The sequence below is a fragment of the Spinacia oleracea genome, chromosome 4 (assembly GCF_020520425.1).
Source record: "Spinacia oleracea cultivar Varoflay chromosome 4, BTI_SOV_V1, whole genome shotgun sequence".
In the NCBI taxonomy this organism is placed as follows: Eukaryota; Viridiplantae; Streptophyta; class Magnoliopsida; order Caryophyllales; family Amaranthaceae; genus Spinacia; species Spinacia oleracea.
Window position 1 is genome coordinate 79,903,515 of NC_079490.1, and position 21,579 is coordinate 79,925,093.

Here is a 21,579-nt window from a genome sequence, read left to right on the forward strand (position 1 = left end):
TTACACAATTGTTCTCGTTTCAAAAGTGGGGAACTCTCTCTGTTGCAGTAATAAAGCGAGTCTTCAAAGCATCATTCAAGCTCGGATCAATTCAACTTTAGATTTAACTGATCGATTCAATTCCCCAATTTGGAACCCTAAAAAGGGTTGTGGAGTTGCTTTCTTCAGCTCATCAATATGCAAAATTCTTCAGAAAATAGTCAAGCTAAACAAGATGAAAGGTGAAATGATCGTCTTATTTTTATGTGATTTAGTTAGTTTTCTGCACCTCTTGGTTGGTTCTTACCTTAAGTCATTGTTTAGTGTTTGTTCACTGTTTCTTTGATGATTAGCTTAAATGGTTTTAGGGTTCTCCCCCAACATTTTGGGCGTTTGATTTCCATACGTGGGGTGATATTCTTCTGTTTGCTAATTTTGTTTGTATTGAAAGTCATAGTATTGAGGAACTGAGCTTAAAAATTGATTGGTTATTAGAACAAATGGCGTAGAGGATTCACGGATGATGACTATTGAATACCTTCGTGCACGATTGCTTTCGGAGAGGTCGATTTCAAAAGCAACGAAAGAGAGAGCTGATGAGCTTGCCATAAGGGTTAGTTTTAGTCATATTTGGATTTGGGCTATGCTTTTCTTTTGTGGAAAATTCATTACTTTTCGCTTTGCAAATTTGTACATAGGTCACTGAGTTAGAAGAAAAGCTGAAAGTTGTGACTCTTCAGCGAAAGAGGGCAGAGAAGGCAGCTCTGGATGTTTATTCATATCTAGATAGCCTTGGGGTTAGTGACATTTCTGAGGTGTATGAGTCTGATTCCAATGAGGAAGAATCTCAGTGTGAATCAGAGATGGATAATGGTGACACCCCCAAAGACAATAACACATTTCCCTCTCCAGAAAATGATAAGGAGCTGTTAGATTGAAAGCCAGACTCTATCCCTTCATCTAGTAGATCGTTGTCTTGGAAAGGTCGCAAGGAGAACACTCGATTACTAGAAAAGAAAAGTCTCAAGTCTTCCATCCGAAGCCGAAATAGTCTCGCTGAAACTAACTCTTACCCTAGGCATCGCCTTGGCAAATCATGCCGCCAGAACAAAAGAAGAGAGCCAAGGTAAATAATTGTAGTTATTCCCAGATTTTCATGTTGTTTCTTTTCAATATTTTATTTTTCTCTTGTGAACGTACATTTATAATTGTGTTACCTCCATTTGTTGTTTACATCAGTACATATCAGAGTTTAATCTGTTTGGGGATAAATATTCCCTGCTTTTAATTGACATTTAAGATTTTCTTGCTGATAGATGAGTATATGACTAATGAATGCTTCTAAAGACTCTAATTGTGTCTGTCCATAGTATTAGGTGTTTTCTTATGCTGCAACTTACTTATGACCTTGGTAATCAGATTCACTATAATCCACTTACATCTCCCTTGATAGGTGTGATATAAATGGTGGTAACGGTCATTAATTAAGTTGTAGTTTTGCAAGGAAAATCGCATGCAAACATCCATGGTAAATTAAACTCATCCGTTAACATGTGTTTTCGTTCATAAATTTGAATTACCACTCAATACCACCTCTAAAGTAATAATAGATTATACTACCTCCGTTTTTTTTTGTTCTTATTCTTAGTTGTAGATACGTGGATTAAGAAATTTTTGAAAAAAGTACGTGATTTATGGAAAAAGTGAATAAAGTAAGAGAGATGGACTAAAGTTGAGTGTGAGTGTAATAAAAACAATTGACTAAAGCAAGAGTGAGTTGGTGGAATGGTGTAAAATTTTTTGGAGTAAGAGGGGTGACATAGCAAAAAATAGAATAAATAAAACGTGTGTGGAACAACAACAAAAACACCCCGAAACGAAAAGTGAATATAACAAAAAAAATGGGGTAGTAATAAAGTTGGGAAGGGGGGAGGGGAGGTGAACAATCCTTACCTTGGTCATTTTCATATGAGTTCCTTACAGAAGTTAAGTACAAATTCATTACAAATACCATTATTTTATCACCGTCTGCCAAATAAACCGTTTGGGTTCTTCTAGTTCCCAAACATGTCAAGTTGTCAACAATTGTCTTTCAGACTAGCATGATTCATGTTAACATCTAGTTATTCGGATATTCTTCTTTCTAACATTACTATCACATTTGCTAAGCATCCTTTGACTTTTGGGCATGAAATTAGATCCTTAGTTTGTCTTTGTTTCTGAACTTACTGAAGTAATTGGTTAAATTCATAGGTCGTGATTCTCGTGAATGGATTGTGTGATACATGTTATTTGTTTACAGTATGTTTTATCACAGTTGTTCTTCTGCTGGTGCTGGTGTTTTTCTTGGTTGAATATTTTCTCTAGTTCGAGGAAATTTAGCTATTTCCCTAGAGGATAATAGAAAGCCTTATTGCTGCAAATCTAGTGGATTGACTGTTTTGCCGATTGATTTTATTTTCTTAGAATTTTCTGTTGGGATGAGATGACAAGGTCATATTTACCAAATAGGTTCTTCCATTAGTGGAGGCTGAAAGATCCATTGTACACATTATTGCAGTTATGGTTATAGGGAACTGGGTTAGAAAGAGTTGACTTACTTCCTTTACCTCACAACTCATTTCAAATCAAGGATCTGGAATCACTTATTTGGGTGTGGCTGCATACAATTAATTCTATTTAACTCGACCTTTGCTGATGAGCAGTAGTTTAATATGCAGCACTGGGTTTTATCCTGATTAAGGTAGTACACTAGTACTCTTGGGATAGTTTGACTTATTGCCTGATTTTTTCTAGCTACATTTAACCTGTTACTCTCCAACAAATTAGCAAGGAATTCCATTAGCCTAATACTTGTTTGAGTTAATTTCGCTGCTAGATCATTTGCGTAGAGTAATTATTGGTGTTGCTTGATATTTTATGAAACCTAGCTAGGTTTTCATTTGTGTTGTTGCTTGTGGCTTGTTGTTCCCAAATTCAGTAAGGGTTTATTTGTATATTAAGTGTATCAAGTATCGTTGTAGTGTGCTTGATGGGTTTATGCTTCCAAGTTGGCAAAGTCATTAGAAACCACCTTTTTTTTTAGGGACATTAGAAACCACCTTTTAAAAGAGGGAATTTGTCAGAAATCACCTTTTAAACAAAATTGTGAGAAGAAAACCTAAATCATATTTTTTTTAGATGGAGTATTTAATTCCATTGAATACTTTACGTACTATTTGTGTGACCCTACGGGTTCAGTCAAGAGTAAGTTGTGGATTAATATCATTAATTCCACTTGAACTGAAGCGGCCTCTAGCTAGGCATTCAGCTCACTTGATCTCACTGAATTATTAACTTGTTAATTAATACTGAACCGCATGGTTGGCTCCACTTTCCGGCGCTCATTACCCACGTGGGATCCATGTGACCCACTTCATTCTTTTTCACGTGGGTCCTACGTGTGTGGTCAAGACAATATGAGTAGTTGGTGAAAGAGAAATTTTATGTGTTTTGCGTATCATGTCTCTCACTACTCTCGATCTAGACGCTCCTTATAATTGGAAGTTCTACGTTAGTCCCATGGTGGTGAGGAGGAGAGTGTCGGTGGTAGTTCTTTCTCTTCTTTTGATCTTATCAATGCTTTTTAACAACTTTCAGATGTATATGGAGAGTAACAAAGCGGGGATGACAGTTTACAATAGCCAAATCTATGATTATCATGTGAACCAATGGCATTTTCCTCTCCCGGTAAACCACCCTTATTTGCCTCATGTCAAGATCCGCCGCCTTCCTAACATCGACAATATGGACCTAGTTCAAAAAATATGCACATAAAAATGTTCTCATTCTTTCACTTTAAGAACGAATGGCATATTGCTCCCCCGGTAAACCACCCATATTGCCAGAGTTGTCCGAAATAAACTAGCAGAGGGAAAAGAGCCTAACATAGGTAGGAGTGTAGGACAAGAAAAAGCTAAGGAAAATGGGAGAGAAAGGAGGGAATATGATATAGAAAATGGGAAGAGAGTGATGGTTTATGTCACTCATCAAATAGTTACCAAAGCTAAGCAAAGCCCATGTCTCATTTGGTCTTGTTTTTCTTCAATCTGGTCTAACTAGCATAATTAAAAAATTCTAGCGGCCATTAAGCTAAACAGAATTAGCACAGCCTGACAGTTTTTAAGCATTCAGCCCTCTGTATTGAACTAACAACTTAATAAATACATTTAATGTAATTTAATTAACAGAACCAACTAAAATTTTGAACCAACATACCACAAGGAAAAATGGAAACTCTGTTAACTCTCTTACTATATCAAGCGGCACCAAATTACCACTCCATGCAAATGATGTGCCAAGAACGAAATAAACTAAGCAATATAGACGAGTGAAATCCCTCACTCTGGAAGGGACACACGTATCAAGTAAAACTCATGCCATGGTTATGATAAGCTTACAATTCACCCTTTCAGGCACAATACTCAATACTGATGCAAACACATTGTAACCAAGTTCTAACCATACGCACACAAGTTGGGTAGATTACAATAGTTTGAAGCCGAAGAAAGTATATCTAATAGGTAAAACTTAATGTTTGAGTGTTATAATGGTTTTGTGGTTTATGTTGCCAGGTCAACAGTTGAAGGGTCAAAACATGAGTCTTTTAAGTCTGATGCTCAGGAAAGCAATGCTGTGGACTGCTTGGTTCATGGTCTTGATTGTTTGAATTTCCAGAGTGAGGAATTGGAAAAATCTCATGAAAGATTCGGTGAGAGAGGTTCCGGAAAGGATAAAGGTTCTTGCACCTTTCAATCTCAAGCACAAGAATATGATGCTAGTAATTCCACGCATGAATGTGAATTTAGTGGTGAGATGGAAAGAGCTCTCCAACATCAAGCACAACTTATAAGATCTTATGAAGCTCAGGAAAAAGATCAAAGAGATTGGGAAGAGAAATATGGAGAAAATAATGTTAGTATACTCTAAATCTTTGTCTATGTTTACCCTTAACCAAAAAGTTTCACATATTACATACACGTTCATTGCATGTGGATTTTACCCTAACTTGTAAGGTCCTTGTTTAGATGATACTACAGGGTGTCACCCCATTGCATGATAATGTTTTAGCAGTTCACTTCCTCTAGGTGAGTCAGATATTTTCGGTAAAAGTGGATGATGTATTCACATCTTTTAATCAAGTTTATATTTTATGAAGAGACAACGGTGTATATAGTATTAAATTTGAAAGAACTCAGAGAAGAATAGTAGACTAAATAGATTTTAGGAACTTTTTAATGTTCGGCAAATTCCCGAGTAATGAGTATTATAGTTTCCAGAATATCCTTGCCCCTTCCCTTGCGGGAAGGGTTAGTGGTAGAGGTAGACATAAATCACATAATTGCATTTGCGTATGGTGTATTATTAGCTGTAGATTTCTTTCACCACCCAAAATGAAAGAGAATTACTGACTTGTTTGAAGTTTTATCATCTTGCATTTGCTTCATAGGAATTATGACAATACTTCTATCAGACCCTTAAGATATGCTATAGGTATAATTATTTATCATCACTCTATGCTTTGATGCTTCGACTTATGTTTCATATTCTTTCCTCAATTTGGTTCAATTTTATGTTCCACTTGCATCTCTGTCGATGGTGTGCAATTATGGCATAATTATTGACTAATTATAAACTTGTTAGGCATATTTCGTGTTGCTATCTTGTGTTGTCTGTTACATTTTGTCGAGTTGATGTTAAACACTAGTCTGCTGGTTTGTTAAACTCAAAGGTTCTGCTTTTAGGGAATATGCAAGATCTGATTATCCAAGTATAAACCTTTCCATATTGTAAAAGACGCCTCTTTGTTATTTTTATTTATTAATCATTTGCTAATAAAGTTTTCTGGGGCCTTGTAATTTACATCTACGCAGTAACTACCATAATCAGTTATTCACAGCTTCCACAACATCTCGTCACGTGTTAACTGTAAAGCCTATGAAGCTTCTTTACACGCTTGTGAATGATACAATATCAGCTAGAATTTCATAATCTTTACTTCTAATGTTGTCTAATTCCTCTGCATGACTATGACCACCTCCCTAATGCTGTCCCACATTTCAAAACTACCTCCTTTTCTCACTTGTGAATCTTTTTTGGACAAGATTATTTTGGTGCTGGGTATTTTCTTTAGGAAGACTGAAATTAAATACTCTCGCATTCTCTCTTCATGAATTCCAATCAAAACCATTAAGTCGAAAATTAACTGCTCATTTGGTACATAGTTACAGATTAGTGGATAGTAATAAGTTTGTTTGTAGTTTTACATGAATGTCAGAGGCTGAAATTCATAGCAATGCATCTGTACTGGCCATGTCTATCCTCTACTTCATTAGTTTTTATTTTCACCAGTATCCACAACTCTTGCTTGTATGAGGTATTTGAAGTGAATGAAGCTAAATGTCTTTGGTAGTAGAAATGCATTCGAAAGCAACAGGGCCGGCCCAAACAAATCGGAGGCCCTGTGCTAAAATTAAAAGTGGGCCCTTAAAAATATTAAAGACAATACTTCCTCAAAAATATGCAAAAACAAATACGAAGTAAATACAAAGTATACCCTAGAGTATTTCTAATGAAAACTGACCCTTTAAAAAAATTCTAGAACGGTTATAAAAATAAATAAATTAAAAGACAGATGCCAAATGATTAAGGAAAAAGAAACTAAAAGTACAATTTCTGACTTTCTCTGTATTGGGAAGGTAAAGGAAGAGAGGAAGGTAAGAAACTAGTGGAGGGCCACATACAATCATATACTATCACGTGATTGTGTGTTTAATTTTTCTCGTCTTTTTTTAATTTTTTTTACTGGCAGTACAGGTTTTAGCAAAGTTTGGGGCCTTTTTTCATTAGGGGCCCTGTTCCGTGTCCCACTTTGGGCCGGTTCAGGGCCGGGCCTGGAAAGCAAGATAGACATAGACATGGACAAGGTTATGTAAAATTGTATTCAACATGTTTTGCAATTACTCCAATCTATGCCCATGTAACTGGAGACCTGTTGAAGCTTAAGTAGCTCTCTCTTGATTCTTTTTAGTGGTAGCATTGACATGATGATAGTTATGAGATATGTTCCCTACAACTTTTTCCACAGCATCACGTTGATGGTCTATGTAACTTTTGTTTGATTTACTATTTCTGTGTTGCTGGGGAAAAGCTCACCAATTCTTTCAGCTTCCTCAAACAAGTTTGACAAAGTGTCGATTTCTCCAGAATATCTGAAGCTTTGTAAAACCCACGACTGTTGGGAATGTTGATAAGATTAAATTTCTGACAAGTAAAGGGTAGAAAAGAAATAATTTGAAGTGGAAGGGAGAAAGTAATCGTGCTATTGTTTTTTTAAGCTCGCTTGTTCTTAGTTCTTACCAACATTGTGCTGCTTTGCCCATGTAGTAGTTGTTGAACTTGTAGATTGTGCTTGTTACATATGGAATGAAACTACAATGATACCATGTGCCTGTTTAACAAATTTAGCTATTGGTGTAGCAGTTGTCAAATTTTGTTAATGGTTGATTATCAGTCGTTAGGTATTACCGATCTGTTATAACCCTGTTGATGCTATAGTGTTTGGTTAGCTGTTGCTATTGCGACTTTATGCAGGTTGATATAACGGGCATGCATTATTTATATGGATAGAGAATAAATTGTGATGAACATTTAAACATTACCTCCAAAAGGGCAGTAGCTAATTTTAGTAGCTTTTGCAAACAAGGCTACAAACTACTTAAACACTACCTAGCTGAACTGTAATAGCTGGGGTAAGTGATAGCTTGTAAAGAAACGAACTTCTGGGTAATGTCATATATGCCCCTTGTCATTTTTGTTCGTTGCTGCATTTGATTAATGCGACATTCTACGAAGTATCTGATTTTGACAGCTGAAATGTAGAATTTCTTCCCTTTTCCCGAATATTGATGAATCTAAACCTTGATAGTGCATGGGCATTGAATTTTGTAGGATTCATGTGAACCGGGTAGCCATTCAGACGTGACAGAGGAGAGAGATGAGAACAAAGCAGCAGCTGCTCAGCTCATTGACCATAATAAAGCTGGGATGCAGACCAAATCATCAATGACTGATTTGAATAGTTTCAAGCTATCCCCTGAGGCTGGTAGAGGTAGTTCAGAGAAACAAAACGTCAGTGAGATGCAGCCTCGTGGATCACCTGCTCCTGATTTTGCATTCTCTGTGGCGAATAGTAATCAATATTTGGAGCTTGCAGGAAGAAACTTGCTACATGAAGGTCTGGGCCCATCAGCATTCAGTGATAGTGCTTCCAATGATGAAGAACTATCTTCCAGTGTGGGAACAGTACTTGATGCCCTTCAAGAAGCTAAGCTACTGATCAAACAACAAATGAATAGTTTGCCAGAAACCAGGATATCTGTTGGGAGAGATATTGAAACTTGTGTTCCATCAAATAGAGATGTCGATTGGTTGAAATTTCCTGTCGGATGTCCTGGTCTTTTCAGAGTGCCAACTGATCACGAGGGTCAATCTCTCAGTCGCCAATTTGTTTCAAAGCCTAGTGGTGATTCCTTCTTCACCAGTCCGGACAACTCTATTAGGCAGCCAAGATTTGACTTTCATTTTGGCACCAACATATCAGCTTCTAGAAATTCAGACGAATTAACAAATTCAAATTCAAGCTTCCCAGACTTGTTCCCGCGTATGTTATCAAATCAGATGATGGGCAGCCAGTTCCTGGGGAATCAAGCTGGAATACTCCCATATGGAAACTCATCGTTCCAAAATCATGATGTTAGACCGAATACGTACAGATAGTGGAGTCATACGAGCTGCTCAAATTTGTATTTATCGGTAAGTAAACTTACTGACGTTAATAATTCAAATACATTAATTACCAGAATGGTACATACTGTTGGCATCTTATAGTAGCTGCATCTACCTGTGTATATAGTAACATTGCCACTTTGTAAAATTGATTGTTTGATATATCTTTTTGCCATCATTCATTTTATTTGTGTATTTTCCCTCTCTCACTCGTTTGAACCATGGGAAAAACAGAGATAATATTGCACTTCTACCTATCTACTCCGTATCTTTTATGAGTTCTACTCTATTACCGTTTCCTCCCCTTTTCGTCATTTTTTTTTGTCATCTCCTAGTTACCTCAATTCATTGTTTGCTTGGAATTTCATGTTTTATTAATGTGAGTTTCATTTATCTACTTATTACTCCGTATTAAATATTTAATTCAAAGCCCTTTATTCTAGGTCATTAATAAAAATACATATTCTAGGTTAAACTTGAGTTCGGATTAAAATGAGAAGAGCACTGTGAAGGAAATAATGCCCTTGGTCCAAGTATGCATTCTATGTTAAGTCTAATAAATGCGGTTCAGTATTAATTAACAAGTTAATAATTCAGTGAGATCAAGTGAGCTGAATGCCTAGCTAGAGGCCGCTTCAGTTCAAGTGGAATTAATGATATTAATCCACAGCTTACTCTTGACTGAACCCGTAGGGTCACACAAATAGTACGTAAACGGATCAAGTATTTAATGGCATTAAATACTCCATCTATGAATATTCGGAACCGACGGATCTTGGTTTCAGTGGGAGCTAAGATCGTCACAGGCAAGAAATGAATACTCCGGAAACGATGATATTGCCGGAAACGGAAATATGGATCGTATCGGAAATATGAATATTATCCAAGTCGTAGATGTTGCCGGAAACGGAAACATGGTACGTATCGGAAAATATTATTGGAAATGGAAATATTACCAGAATCGGAAATATTGCCGGAAACGGAAATATTGTCAGAATCGGAAATATTACCGGAATCGGAAAATAATTCCGGAAACGGAAATATTAAATATTTGTTCGAAACGGAAATTAATTCCGAAATCGGAAATATTAAATATTGTTCGTATCGGAAATAAATTCCGGAACTGGAAATTTAATCGGAAGCGTATCGTACGAATTAGCATCGGACGAGGCCTGCCGGACGAAGGCCCAGCACGAAGCCGGGCCATCGCCCAGCAAGCACGCGCGCCACAAGCCCAGCCAAGGCAGCGCCCAGGCCTACCGCAAGGCAGGCCCAGCGCGCGCCAAGGCCACGGATGCGTGGGCCGCGCTGCGTGGGCTGCTGCTCGCACGCGCATGGGCAGCCCTTGTGGCTGCCGTGTGTGTGTGAGTTTGTGCTCATGCGTGATTCCTAAATCTACAAGAGTTAGTGTATGATTAAATTCCTATTCCTAATTGGATAAATTAATTAAATAGAATTCATGTAGGATTCTAATTTCAATTAATTCGTATCCTACTAGGATTACGATTCCTTTTCCATAACTCTATAAATAAAGGCCTAGGGGTCATTATTTATACACAAGTTTTAAGTATTCAAAACTAAGATTTTTAAGCAGAAAAATCAGCCAATATTCTTGCCTACCTAACCGAAAATATTAGAACCTTAAGGGCGATTCTAGTTGGTCAATCTTAAGGCGGATCCGGACGTGCTGTGGACTATCTACGGAGGGACGACACTTGGAGTCCTAAAGACTTGTTCTTGTTCGGTTCGGGCGCAGCTAGGGAAGGCACGCAACAAAGAGTATGCATCTAAACTATGCTAAATGATTATGTGTAAATAATATGTTTCCTGGCTTTATGGTTTTTCCGCATGATTTATGAACTGTCATATGAATCATAACCTAACAGTGGTATCACGAGCCCCTTATTATTTTCATAATCTAAATTGCATGAACATGGTTAAATATTACAAATTTGCAAGAATTAAAAGGGTGATTAATTTTCGTAATTGTTAATTAATTGCAAATTGCGTTTATTTAATTATACGTACGCAGTTTTTCGGCAGTTTCTTCGTTACTCATCCAAATCGAGTGATTTTTGTGTCAATTCCGCATGTAAAAGGCATTCTAAAATTTTGACAAAAATAGTATTTTTCTGCCGAACCCAGAATTCTCAAATTCGAAGCCTAACTATGACTTTTCGAAGGTTTTAGTTTTTCGAATGCAAAATTTCGTAAATTTAAGATGTTAAATTAAATATTTGCGATTCTTGTTGATAAATCTTGAATTTTTGATTGACCTACTGCATATGTTTAACAAGTTTGAATGCCTAGTCTTGTTAATTATGCAATCTAATTTGTAATTATGATTAATTTGTTGAAAATTAGAATAATTTAGAATTAATTTGATTTTCATAATTAATTGTAATTTAATTAGAAACCTATGATTAAAAACCACCATAAAAATTGTAAATTTACGATAAATTTTAAATTTTTATGACCTAGACTTGAATCCATAACAATCGGAAATCAATTAGATAATAAATTTTCGATTTTTTCGCCCTAAAATTATGAAATTAATATTATTTATTAATTTGTCATTAATTTTAAATATAAATTTTAAATTTTTATGCGATTCGTTCATAAAACTTGCACGCACGAAGCAATGGACGCTTCGTGTTACCCTTAAGGGGTGTTGTATAATGCGGGCATGCGACGACGAGCAAAGGAGCTCGTCGCCCGTGCGGCACGAATGCAATGAGCAAGGGCGTAGTGCACGAGCACAAGGCAGCAGCCCTACCTTGTGTCGTGTGCCACGAGCAATGAACGAATGGGCATGGGCGAAGGGCGAGCCAAGGCAGTCGCGTGTGGGCAGCAAGCGAGCTGCGCCACAACGCGCGCTGCCTCGCACAAGAGCGCGCAGCCTCGCGCGCAGCGAGCGCAAGCTCGCGTGCCACGAGCGCTGCGCCCAGCATTACTCGCGCGCACAGCGAGCGATGTCGCGCGCCCAGCGAGCGATGGCTCGCGCGCCCAGCGAGCGATGTCGCGCGCCCAGCGAGCGATAGCTCGCGTGCGATGAGCGCTGGCGCGCGCAGCGAGCACCAATGCGTGCGGAGGCTTGCGATAGGGAAGCAGCAGCTATGCGACGAGCGCATGGGCTGCGCGCACATGGCCAGCAATGGCTGTGTGCGTACGGTCCATGGGCGTGCAACGCGTAGGATGTTTGCGTTACGATTAGATCGTTTTGAATGTTTAATTTGAAAATTTCAGTTCACGTAATTTTAATTAATTTTAAAATTAATAACTTGAATTATTTTCTTGGATTTTAATTTTGAATATTATAATTATAATAAATGTTATTTATTCTAATTATTTTACTAAAATTAAAATCATGAATTAATTTAAATACGACTGAAATTAAATTAAATTTTTGGATTCAATTATAAATTGATATGAGCTTTAAATTTTAATTAAATTTGTATGTTTCCGGTTAGACTAGAAATACATTTTTATGTTTAAAATTGGTAAAGCATATGAATTTATTGGTTTAAGTGGGAGCGCTTTTTAGTCATAAACTCTTGATTAGGTCTACAAATCCTTAAGGTTAAAACAACTTGATTAGAATTAATAAGGACTGAATAATTGGTAGATTATTGGTGCCCTTGATTAATTGCTGCAAATGTTTACGTGATGCATAATGTGTTTTACTAACCAGCTATGTGGGCCAGAAAATGGTGCCTCCCACGGAGATTTTCAAGACGGACTTTGAAGTCAAAGCTTCAAGATGAAGTCGGGCCATACTAGATCACAAATATCTTATGCATGTTTTAAGTTATTTATTGCTTTAAATATGTCTTAAAATGCATGAGATCAAAAGCTTGATTATGTTGCATGATTAAGGATTTTAGTTCACTTAAAATCTAACCAACATAGTAAGAGCCTTAAGTTCCAAACTTAAAAATTGAGTTAAAAGGTGCCATGCCAAAATATACACTTGCTTGGATATCCTTTACATCAATCTAGTAATAGTTTTCGCTCAGCGAGGTGTTACTTATTGGTCCTAAAGGGGCAAGGTACACAAATAATTGTGAGTACATGTTAGTTTTGGTGAAACTCAACGATATAAGTAAGGAGTCCTTTTATGTCGTGGCAAATTCGATAGGTTTACCTAATAAGTTCTTAGACGTACCTATCAACCAAGAATAGTTTCTAGACTATTAGCAAAAGGCTTTTGCTTACCTAAGATGTTCTAGGATTAAGTCGACAAACTGTGCTTAGTTCTTCAATGATTTTAGGATCTTGGAATCATTTTATTCACACCTGCCGGAACACATAACTTGAATAAAATGCTTAATAAACATTGAATTATGCATGTATGCTAGAATTTAAGTTTATTAAGAGAAACTGTGAATGGTTATTTATTTGTTTATTCTTTTCAATTGTAGTTTTTAATATGGCAAACAACAATTCATTCAACATTCGATCAATTCTCGAAAAGGAGAAGTTGAACGGGAAAAACTTCCTTGACTGGCAAAGGAACTTGCAAATAGTTCTTATGCAGGAAGAAAAGGAGTATGTCCTAGATGAGGCGATGCCCGAAGCTCCAGGCGACGGGGTCACTCAGGCAGCCCTCAATCGTTGGATTGATGCCAACAAGGATGTGAAATGTCTAATGCTCGCCACCATGAGTGCGGATCTGCAGAAAACGTTCATCAACTCAGATGCTTTCACAATCATCAGTGAGTTGAAGAACATGTTCCAAGATCTAGCTCGAGTCGAAAGATTCGAGACTCATAGGCAAATTCTTGAGACCAAGCTTAAGAAAGGCGAGCCCGTAAGTCCACATGTTCTCAAAATGATTGGACTCATTGAGAATATGAGTCGGCTGGATCAGCAATTTTCTCAGGAAATGGCTATAGACACCATCCTCCATTCTCTTCATAGCGGGTATGATCAGTTCAAACTGAACTACAGTATGAATAGTCTGGACAAAACGCTCACTGAGCTTCACGGTATGCTGAAGACCGCTGAAAAGACGCTCAAAAGTGATAAGCAGGATGTGCTTATGGTGCGTGGGGGCAAGTTCAAGAAATCTGGAAAGAAGAGGAATGCTAAGAAAGGTGGCAACAAGGCCAGCCCAACTAAGCAAACTGGCGCCAAATCTGCAAAGAGGAAGGTCAGTCAACCCACTTCTGAATCCGAATGCTTCTACTGCAAGAAGAAGGGGCATTGGAAGAGAGATTGCTTGAAGCTAAAGGAAGATCAGAAGAACGGAACAGTCGTTCCATCTTCAGGTATTTTCGTTATAGACTGTATACTTGCTAATTCAACTTCTTGGGTATTAGATACAGGTTGTGGCTCACACTTATGTTCCAATCCACAGGGACTAAGAAGAAGTAGAAAGTTAAGCAAGGGTGAAGTCGACCTACGAGTGGGAAATGGAGCACGGATTGCTGCATTAGCTGTAGGAACTTACTATTTGTCGTTGCCCTCCGGGCTAGTTTTGGAACTGGAAGAATGTTTCCATGTTCCAAGTCTTACTAAAAACATCATTTCAGTTTCTTGCTTAGATGCTAAGGGATTTTCTTTTATAATAAAAGACAATAGTTGTTCGTTTTATTTTAAAGAGATGTTTTATGGATCTGCTAGATTAGTCAATGGACTTTATTTATTAGATCACGACAAACAAGTATATAACATAAATACCAAAAAGGCCAAAAAGAATGATTCAGATCTCACCTATCTGTGGCATTGTCGATTAGGCCATATAAACTTGAAACGCTTAGAAAGACTTCAAAGGGAAGGAATTCTAGAACCATTTAACTTAGAGGATTATGGTAAATGCGAATCATGTTTACTTGGCAAAATGACAAAGCAACCTTTCTCTAAAGTTGGAGAAAGAGCAAATGAACTATTGGGTTTAATCCATACAGATGTATGTGGACCAATGAGTACAAATGCTAGAGGTGGTTTCAGCTACTTTATCACTTTCACTGATGACTTCAGTAGGTATGGTTATGTCTACCTAATGAAGCATAAGTCTGAATCCTTTGACAAATTCAAGGAATTTCAGAGTGAAGTAGAGAATCAATTAGGCAAGAAGATCAAGGCACTGCGGTCTGATAGAGGCGGTGAATATCTGAGCTATGAATTTGATGACCATCTGAAAGAATGTGGAATTCTATCAGAATTGACCCCTCCTGGAACACCACAATGGAACGGTGTGTCAGAACGGAGGAACAGAACCTTGCTAGACATGGTCAGGTCAATGATGGGTCAGGCCGAACTTCCATTAGAATTTTGGGGACATGCACTAAATACAGCTGCACTCACTATAAATAGAGCTCCGTCTAAAGCTGTCGAAAAGACTCGATACGAATTATGGTTTGGAAAGCCTCCAAATGTGTCTTTTCTTAAGATTTGGGGATGTGAAGTATACGTCAAACGATTAATTTCAGACAAACTTCATCCAAAATCTGACAAATGTATCCTTGTGGGCTATCCAAAGGAAACAAAGGGGTATTACTTCTACAATACATCTGAGAACAAAGTGTTTGTTGCTCGAGATGGTGTCTTTTTGGAGAAGGATCACATTTCCAAAATGACAAGTGGGAGAAAAGTAGACCTCGAAGAAATTCGAGTCAAACAACAAACTCTAGAGAATGCTCAAGATGACATTCAAGATGAAACTCAGAGATCTTTAGAAGAATCTGGTGAGAATCATGGTCAATCTAGAAATGTTACCCCGCGTAGATCGCAAAGATATAGATCTCAACCGGAAAGGTACTTGGGTATTTTGACGAACGAGAGCTATGACGTTCTATTACTTGAAAGTGATGAACCTGCGACTTACAAGCAAGCTATGACGAGCCCTAGCTCCAAGCAATGGCAAGAAGCCATGCAATCTGAATTAGACTCCATGTCTGAAAACCAAGTATGGGATTTGGTCGATTTGCCAGATGGCTACCAAGCCATTGGAAGCAAATGGGTTTTCAAACTGAAAAAGGGCAAGGATGGGAAACTTGAAGTTTTCAAAGCTAGATTGGTTGCAAAAGGTTACAGGCAAGTCCACGGTGTGGATTACGATGAAACCTTTTCACCAGTTGCAATGCTAAAGTCTATTCGAATAATGTTAGCAATCGCTGCATATTACGATTACGAAATATGGCAGATGGATGTCAAAACTGCTTTCTTAAACGACGTTTTAACAGAAACTGTGTTTATGACACAGCCTGAAGGTTTTGAGGATCCAAAGAATGCTAAAAAGGTATGCAAGCTAAAGAAGTCAATCTACGGATTGAAGCAGGCATCCAGGAGCTGGAATATACGTTTTGATGAAGCAGTCAGTGACTTTGGTTTCATCAAGAACGCGGACGAATCTTGTGTATACAAGAAGGTCAGTGGGAGCAAAATTGCTTTCCTAGTATTATATGTCGACGACATATTGCTTATCGGAAATGACATTCCTATGTTGAACTCTGTCAAGATTTGGCTTGGGAAATGTTTTTCGATGAAGGATCTAGGAGAAGCACAGTACATATTGGGCATCAAGATTTACAGAGATAGATCTAAAAAGATGATTGGACTTAGTCAAAGCACTTATATCAATAAGGTGCTTGATAGGTTCAAGATGGCGGACTCCAAGCGAGGCTACCTACCCATGTCTCATGGAATGACTCTAAGCAAGACTCAGTGCCCAAAAACACTTGATGAGCGTAGACGAATGAATGGGATTCCATATGCATCATTGATTGGTTCAATAATGTATGCTATGATATGTACACGCCCGGATGTTGCGTACGCACTCAGTGCTACGAGCAGATACCAGTCAGACCCAGGAGAGGCGCATTGGACTGCTGCCAAGAATATTCTGAAGTACCTGAAAAGGCACAAAGATGACTTCCTGGTCTATGGTGGAGATGATGAATTAATTGTTAAAGGCTATACGGACGCAAGTTTCCAAACCGACAAAGATGATTTCAGATCACAGTCTGGGTTTGTCTTCTGCCTCAACGGAGGAGCAGTAAGCTGGAAAAGTGCTAAGCAAAGCACCATTGCGGATTCTACAACTGAAGCGGAGTACATTGCTGCACATGAAGCAGCAAAGGAAGCTATATGGCTAAGGAAGTTCATAGGAGAACTAGGTGTAGTCCCCTCCATTAAAGGACCAATAGCCCTGTATTGTGATAATAACGGAGCTATTGCACAGGCAAAAGAGCCTAGACACCACCAGAGAGTCAAGCATGTACTTCGTAGATTTCACCTTCTACGAGAGTTCGTTGAAAGAAAAGAAGTCGAGATAAGCAAAATTGGAACTGATGACAACATATCAGATCCATTAACTAAACCTCTGCCGCAAGCGAAGCACAACTCGCACACTGCAGCTATGGGAATCAAGCATATTGGAGAATGGCTTTGATGTCTCTGTTTAATGTTTTAAAGTTTTAGAGTTTAAATCTTTGTAAAACATTATTGGTTAATCATTCACAATAAATGAAAGGAATTCATTTTTCCATTTAATTTGTGGTTTATTAAATGATGAGTCCCTTCAATTTGACGATATATTCAAGATAGACTGTCAGGACCAGTCCTGTGACTAAGAAATGTCTATCAAGTGAACTTGAATGTCAAAGGTTGAAAATGGTCCCTAATCGGAGTTTTCTATAAAATTGGACGCATAGAAAACGTTAGACGATTAGAATGCAAGATGACTAGTAGTTCTGTTTCTTGAACTATGTGGACATGGCAATGTCATAATCATTTGCATAGATACTTACTTTGGGAAGACTAGTATCGGACAAGACCTATGAAACTTTACTGTAAGAGATGAAAGTCTGTCATAAGTAAATTTCATTAAATTATTAGACACTAAATCCTCAATACCTGAGTGATTTGAGATTACTTGTTTGAGAACTGGTTGCTTTGACGTTGACCAACCGTCGCACCGTAAAAGGAGGCTATAAAGGCAACGCTCAGGTAATCACCTATCAAACGAAGTCTAATCTCAAGATCGCAAGATTGGGATTGTCCTCCCATAAATCGGGAAGAGATGCTTAAAAGTTGTACAAGGCCACTCGGAGAGCTAGAAACTGTGAAATGCATGGCCGTGCTCGGATGAATCATAGGCTATGATTATCTGTTTATTTGATCAGTTGAACTCTGAAACCGAGGAACGCCTCTGGACATAATAAGGATGACAACTCTTACCTTATGTTCAAGAGCAAGCATCGAGCGACAAAGGAATTAGGAAATGCACACTTGTCCCTAAGGACAAGTGGGAGACTGAAGGAAATAATGCCCTTGGTCCAAGTATGCATTCTATGTTAAGTCTAATAAATGCGGTTCAGTATTAATTAACAAGTTAATAATTCAGTGAGATCAAGTGAGCTGAATGCCTAGCTAGAGGCCGCTTCAGTTCAAGTGGAATTAATGATATTAATCCACAGCTTACTCTTGACTGAACCCGTAGGGTCACACAAATAGTACGTAAACGGATCAAGTATTTAATGGCATTAAATACTCCATCTATGAATATTCGGAACCGACGGATCTTGGTTTCAGTGGGAGCTAAGATCGTCACAGGCAAGAAATGAATACTCCGGAAACGATGATATTGCCGGAAACGGAAATATGGATCGTATCGGAAATATGAATATTATCCAAGTCGTAGATGTTGCCGGAAACGGAAACATGGTACGTATCGGAAAATATTATTGGAAATGGAAATATTACCAGAATCGGAAATATTGCCGGAAACGGAAATATTGTCAGAATCGGAAATATTACCGGAATCGGAAAATAATTCCGGAAACGGAAATATTAAATATTTGTTCGAAACGGAAATTAATTCCGGAATCGGAAATATTAAATATTGTTCGTATCGGAAATAAATTCCGGAACTGGAAATTTAATCGGAAGCGTATCGTACGAATTAGCATCGGACGAGGCCTGCCGGACGAAGGCCCAGCACGAAGCCGGGCCATCGCCCAGCAAGCACGCGCGCCACAAGCCCAGCCAAGGCAGCGCCCAGGCCTACCGCAAGGCAGGCCCAGCGCGCGCCAAGGCCACGGATGCGTGGGCCGCGCTGCGTGGGCTGCTGCTCGCACGCGCATGGGCAGCCCTTGTGGCTGCCGTGTGTGTGTGAGTTTGTGCTCATGCGTGATTCCTAAATCTACAAGAGTTAGTGTATGATTAAATTCCTATTCCTAATTGGATAAATTAATTAAATAGAATTCATGTAGGATTCTAATTTCAATTAATTCGTATCCTACTAGGATTACGATTCCTTTTCCATAACTCTATAAATAAAGGCCTAGGGGTCATTATTTATACACAAGTTTTAAGTATTCAAAACTAAGATTTTTAAGCAGAAAAATCAGCCAATATTCTTGCCTACCTAACCGAAAATATTAGAACCTTAAGGGCGATTCTAGTTGGTCAATCTTAAGGCGGATCCGGACGTGCTGTGGACTATCTACGGAGGGACGACACTTGGAGTCCTAAAGACTTGTTCTTGTTCGGTTCGGGCGCAGCTAGGGAAGGCACGCAACAAAGAGTATGCATCTAAACTATGCTAAATGATTATGTGTAAATAATATGTTTCCTGGCTTTATGGTTTTTCCGCATGATTTATGAACTGTCATATGAATCATAACCTAACACACTGATAGTTGAGATTATTAATGTTAATTTTTTCTGAAGAATTGTATAACAAAGAACAAGTAAAGAAATTATCCCGAACTTAGATCATTAACAAAAATACATAAAATAGAAAAGAAGAAGGCATTTAATTTATTTGGATGCAGTAGGCTTAGACACCCCAGCAGGGGCAGCACCTCCTTTAGCATCTGAAGGTGATTGCACTTGCACACCACCAGAATCAATAGGCTTAACCTTGAATCTTTCCTCCTTAAGACTCTTTTCATCTCCGAAACTCATACTCCTTTGTCTAACCATACCTACCATTTTACTATTCTTGTTTTTTAGTTGTTGCACATTTCTCATCTCGCTAAATATCGCGTCCAAGTGTTGCCTGTGTGCCGGCATTACTTTGTTGAATATGTCTTTCCTCCGCGTTTGAAGCTGCCTGAAGAAATCCAACAACGATACTAGCCGAGGATCAACGTCGTATGGTATCATCGATGTTGTCGTTGTTAGTTGTTCATTATTCAATGGTGTGGGTGTATTACTTGGTGTTGTCGAGTTGTTGACAATATTATCATCATTATTGCAGTGGTCGTCGCTTCCCCGCATAATAGTGGCTTGCTTGTCTTCTTCTTCTTCTTGGTGGAGATCTTCTTCAGGAATGTAATCTTGCATATCTAGCTTTGATGAGCTTCCAGAACAATTTCCCATGGTTTTTTTCTTTGATTTTATTTGCTTACAGGGTTGTAATATAAATACTTCTGTATAGTTAATGCTCTTCACGTCCATATTTAAATACGAAGTATAATGTTTGCTTACCTATCCAGGATATTCATCTTCCGTCCCTATTTTGGACCATAACCCACTTCTTTTTTAACTAAAATGACACATTTTTAGCATAAAAAAAAAATATATATATATTTAAAGAAGAGAAATTGATTTTTTTTTTGATAAACAAATTAATTCATTTATAAAAAGTCATACGACATCTACATAAAGATTTAAATCTAACAAATACATAACAATTGAATCAAATAAAAACTTCCTTTCACCATAGCTATGATCGTAGTATATCAAACATTCTGTATACCTTCTTTTATATCGCTGAGATTTACAGCCTTCATTTTTGTAAACCCTAAAAAGAGAGAGAAAAGAGGGAGAGAGGGGAGAAGCGGCTTAGTATTCATAACGTTGATAAATCAAGAACATAAATTGATTCATTAATGTTAAATCGAGTTAACCTAATGTTTGGGGACTCACCTTTTGAGTTTTTCTCCCTTTGGGATCTGCACCTTTTTTTTTCACCCTTTGGGACCTCAACTTTACTTTCCGGCATGTTAACTCACCTTTAACTCACCTTTAACCATAGCATAAATTTTTTTTAAAAAATTGAGATATGTTTGAATGATTTTACTAAGAAATATAGAGTAAATGCATAGCTACAAGCTTACGATTACGTACATAAGGAAAAAAAAAAGAGTGGCTTTTGGAAGTTTGGTAAGAAACAAGCTACATGCTTGGTTGTTAAAAATAAATCAAGCTACATGTTGCAACTAATAATTACAGTGTGTTCGATTTATCTGATTTTTACTTATATTTTTCTGAACTTAACTGAATTTAACAAAATTTGTTAGAATTTATCAAAAATTCAAAACTCATTTTAGTTATAAATTGTACTTGGTTAACCCGTATTTTTTCTGAACTTATCTTATCTGAACTTTAATGAACTTATTTTTCTTGAAATAAGTGGAAATAAGGTGAACATAACACTACTTTAGGGGAGTATATAGGTTCAAAGTAATTAAGAACAGAGATAAACACTAGAAATAATATTATAGTCTTGTTATCGTTGTTTGCAATAATCTGTATGGTATATATAAATTAGACTTAAACACAAACGTGAAAGCGTCTAATTAAAGTTCGATTGTGTAGAAATATAGTAGCATATGAACCTTGTAACTGATTGAAAGACATCCTTTGTTTTGGAACATGCAAGTTTTATCGTGTTTTTATAGTTTTAGATTGCATTGAGCCAAATTTATTGTAATGGGAAAGAATTTAGTTTAGTGAAATTGTATTTTAAGGTAGTTCCATATTTTGGGATGAGTGGGTAAATTCTACTTGAGCTAATGAGCTAAGAGAATACGCAATACA

At 37.7% G+C, this 21,579-nt stretch overlaps 1 protein-coding gene across 3 annotated transcripts; it reads left to right on the forward strand.

The window, feature by feature from the left end:
• Positions 1-20,237, forward strand: LOC110775347 (uncharacterized). Of its 3 annotated transcripts, none has more exons than XM_056826436.1 (4): positions 1-221; positions 4,593-4,932; positions 7,969-8,832; positions 19,768-20,237. In XM_056826436.1, the coding sequence occupies exons 1-3, from the start codon at positions 178-180 to the stop codon at positions 8,794-8,796; spliced, it is 1,212 nt and encodes a 403-aa protein (XP_056682414.1). In that variant the 5' UTR covers positions 1-177; the 3' UTR covers positions 8,797-8,832; positions 19,768-20,237. The 3 variants fall into 3 exon arrangements, with proteins under 3 accessions (XP_056682414.1, XP_056682415.1, XP_056682413.1); XM_056826437.1 differs by having other exon boundaries at positions 20,015-20,231; XM_056826435.1 differs by lacking the exon at positions 19,768-20,237 and having other exon boundaries at positions 7,969-9,002.
• Positions 20,238-21,579: the final 1,342 nt, after the last annotated feature.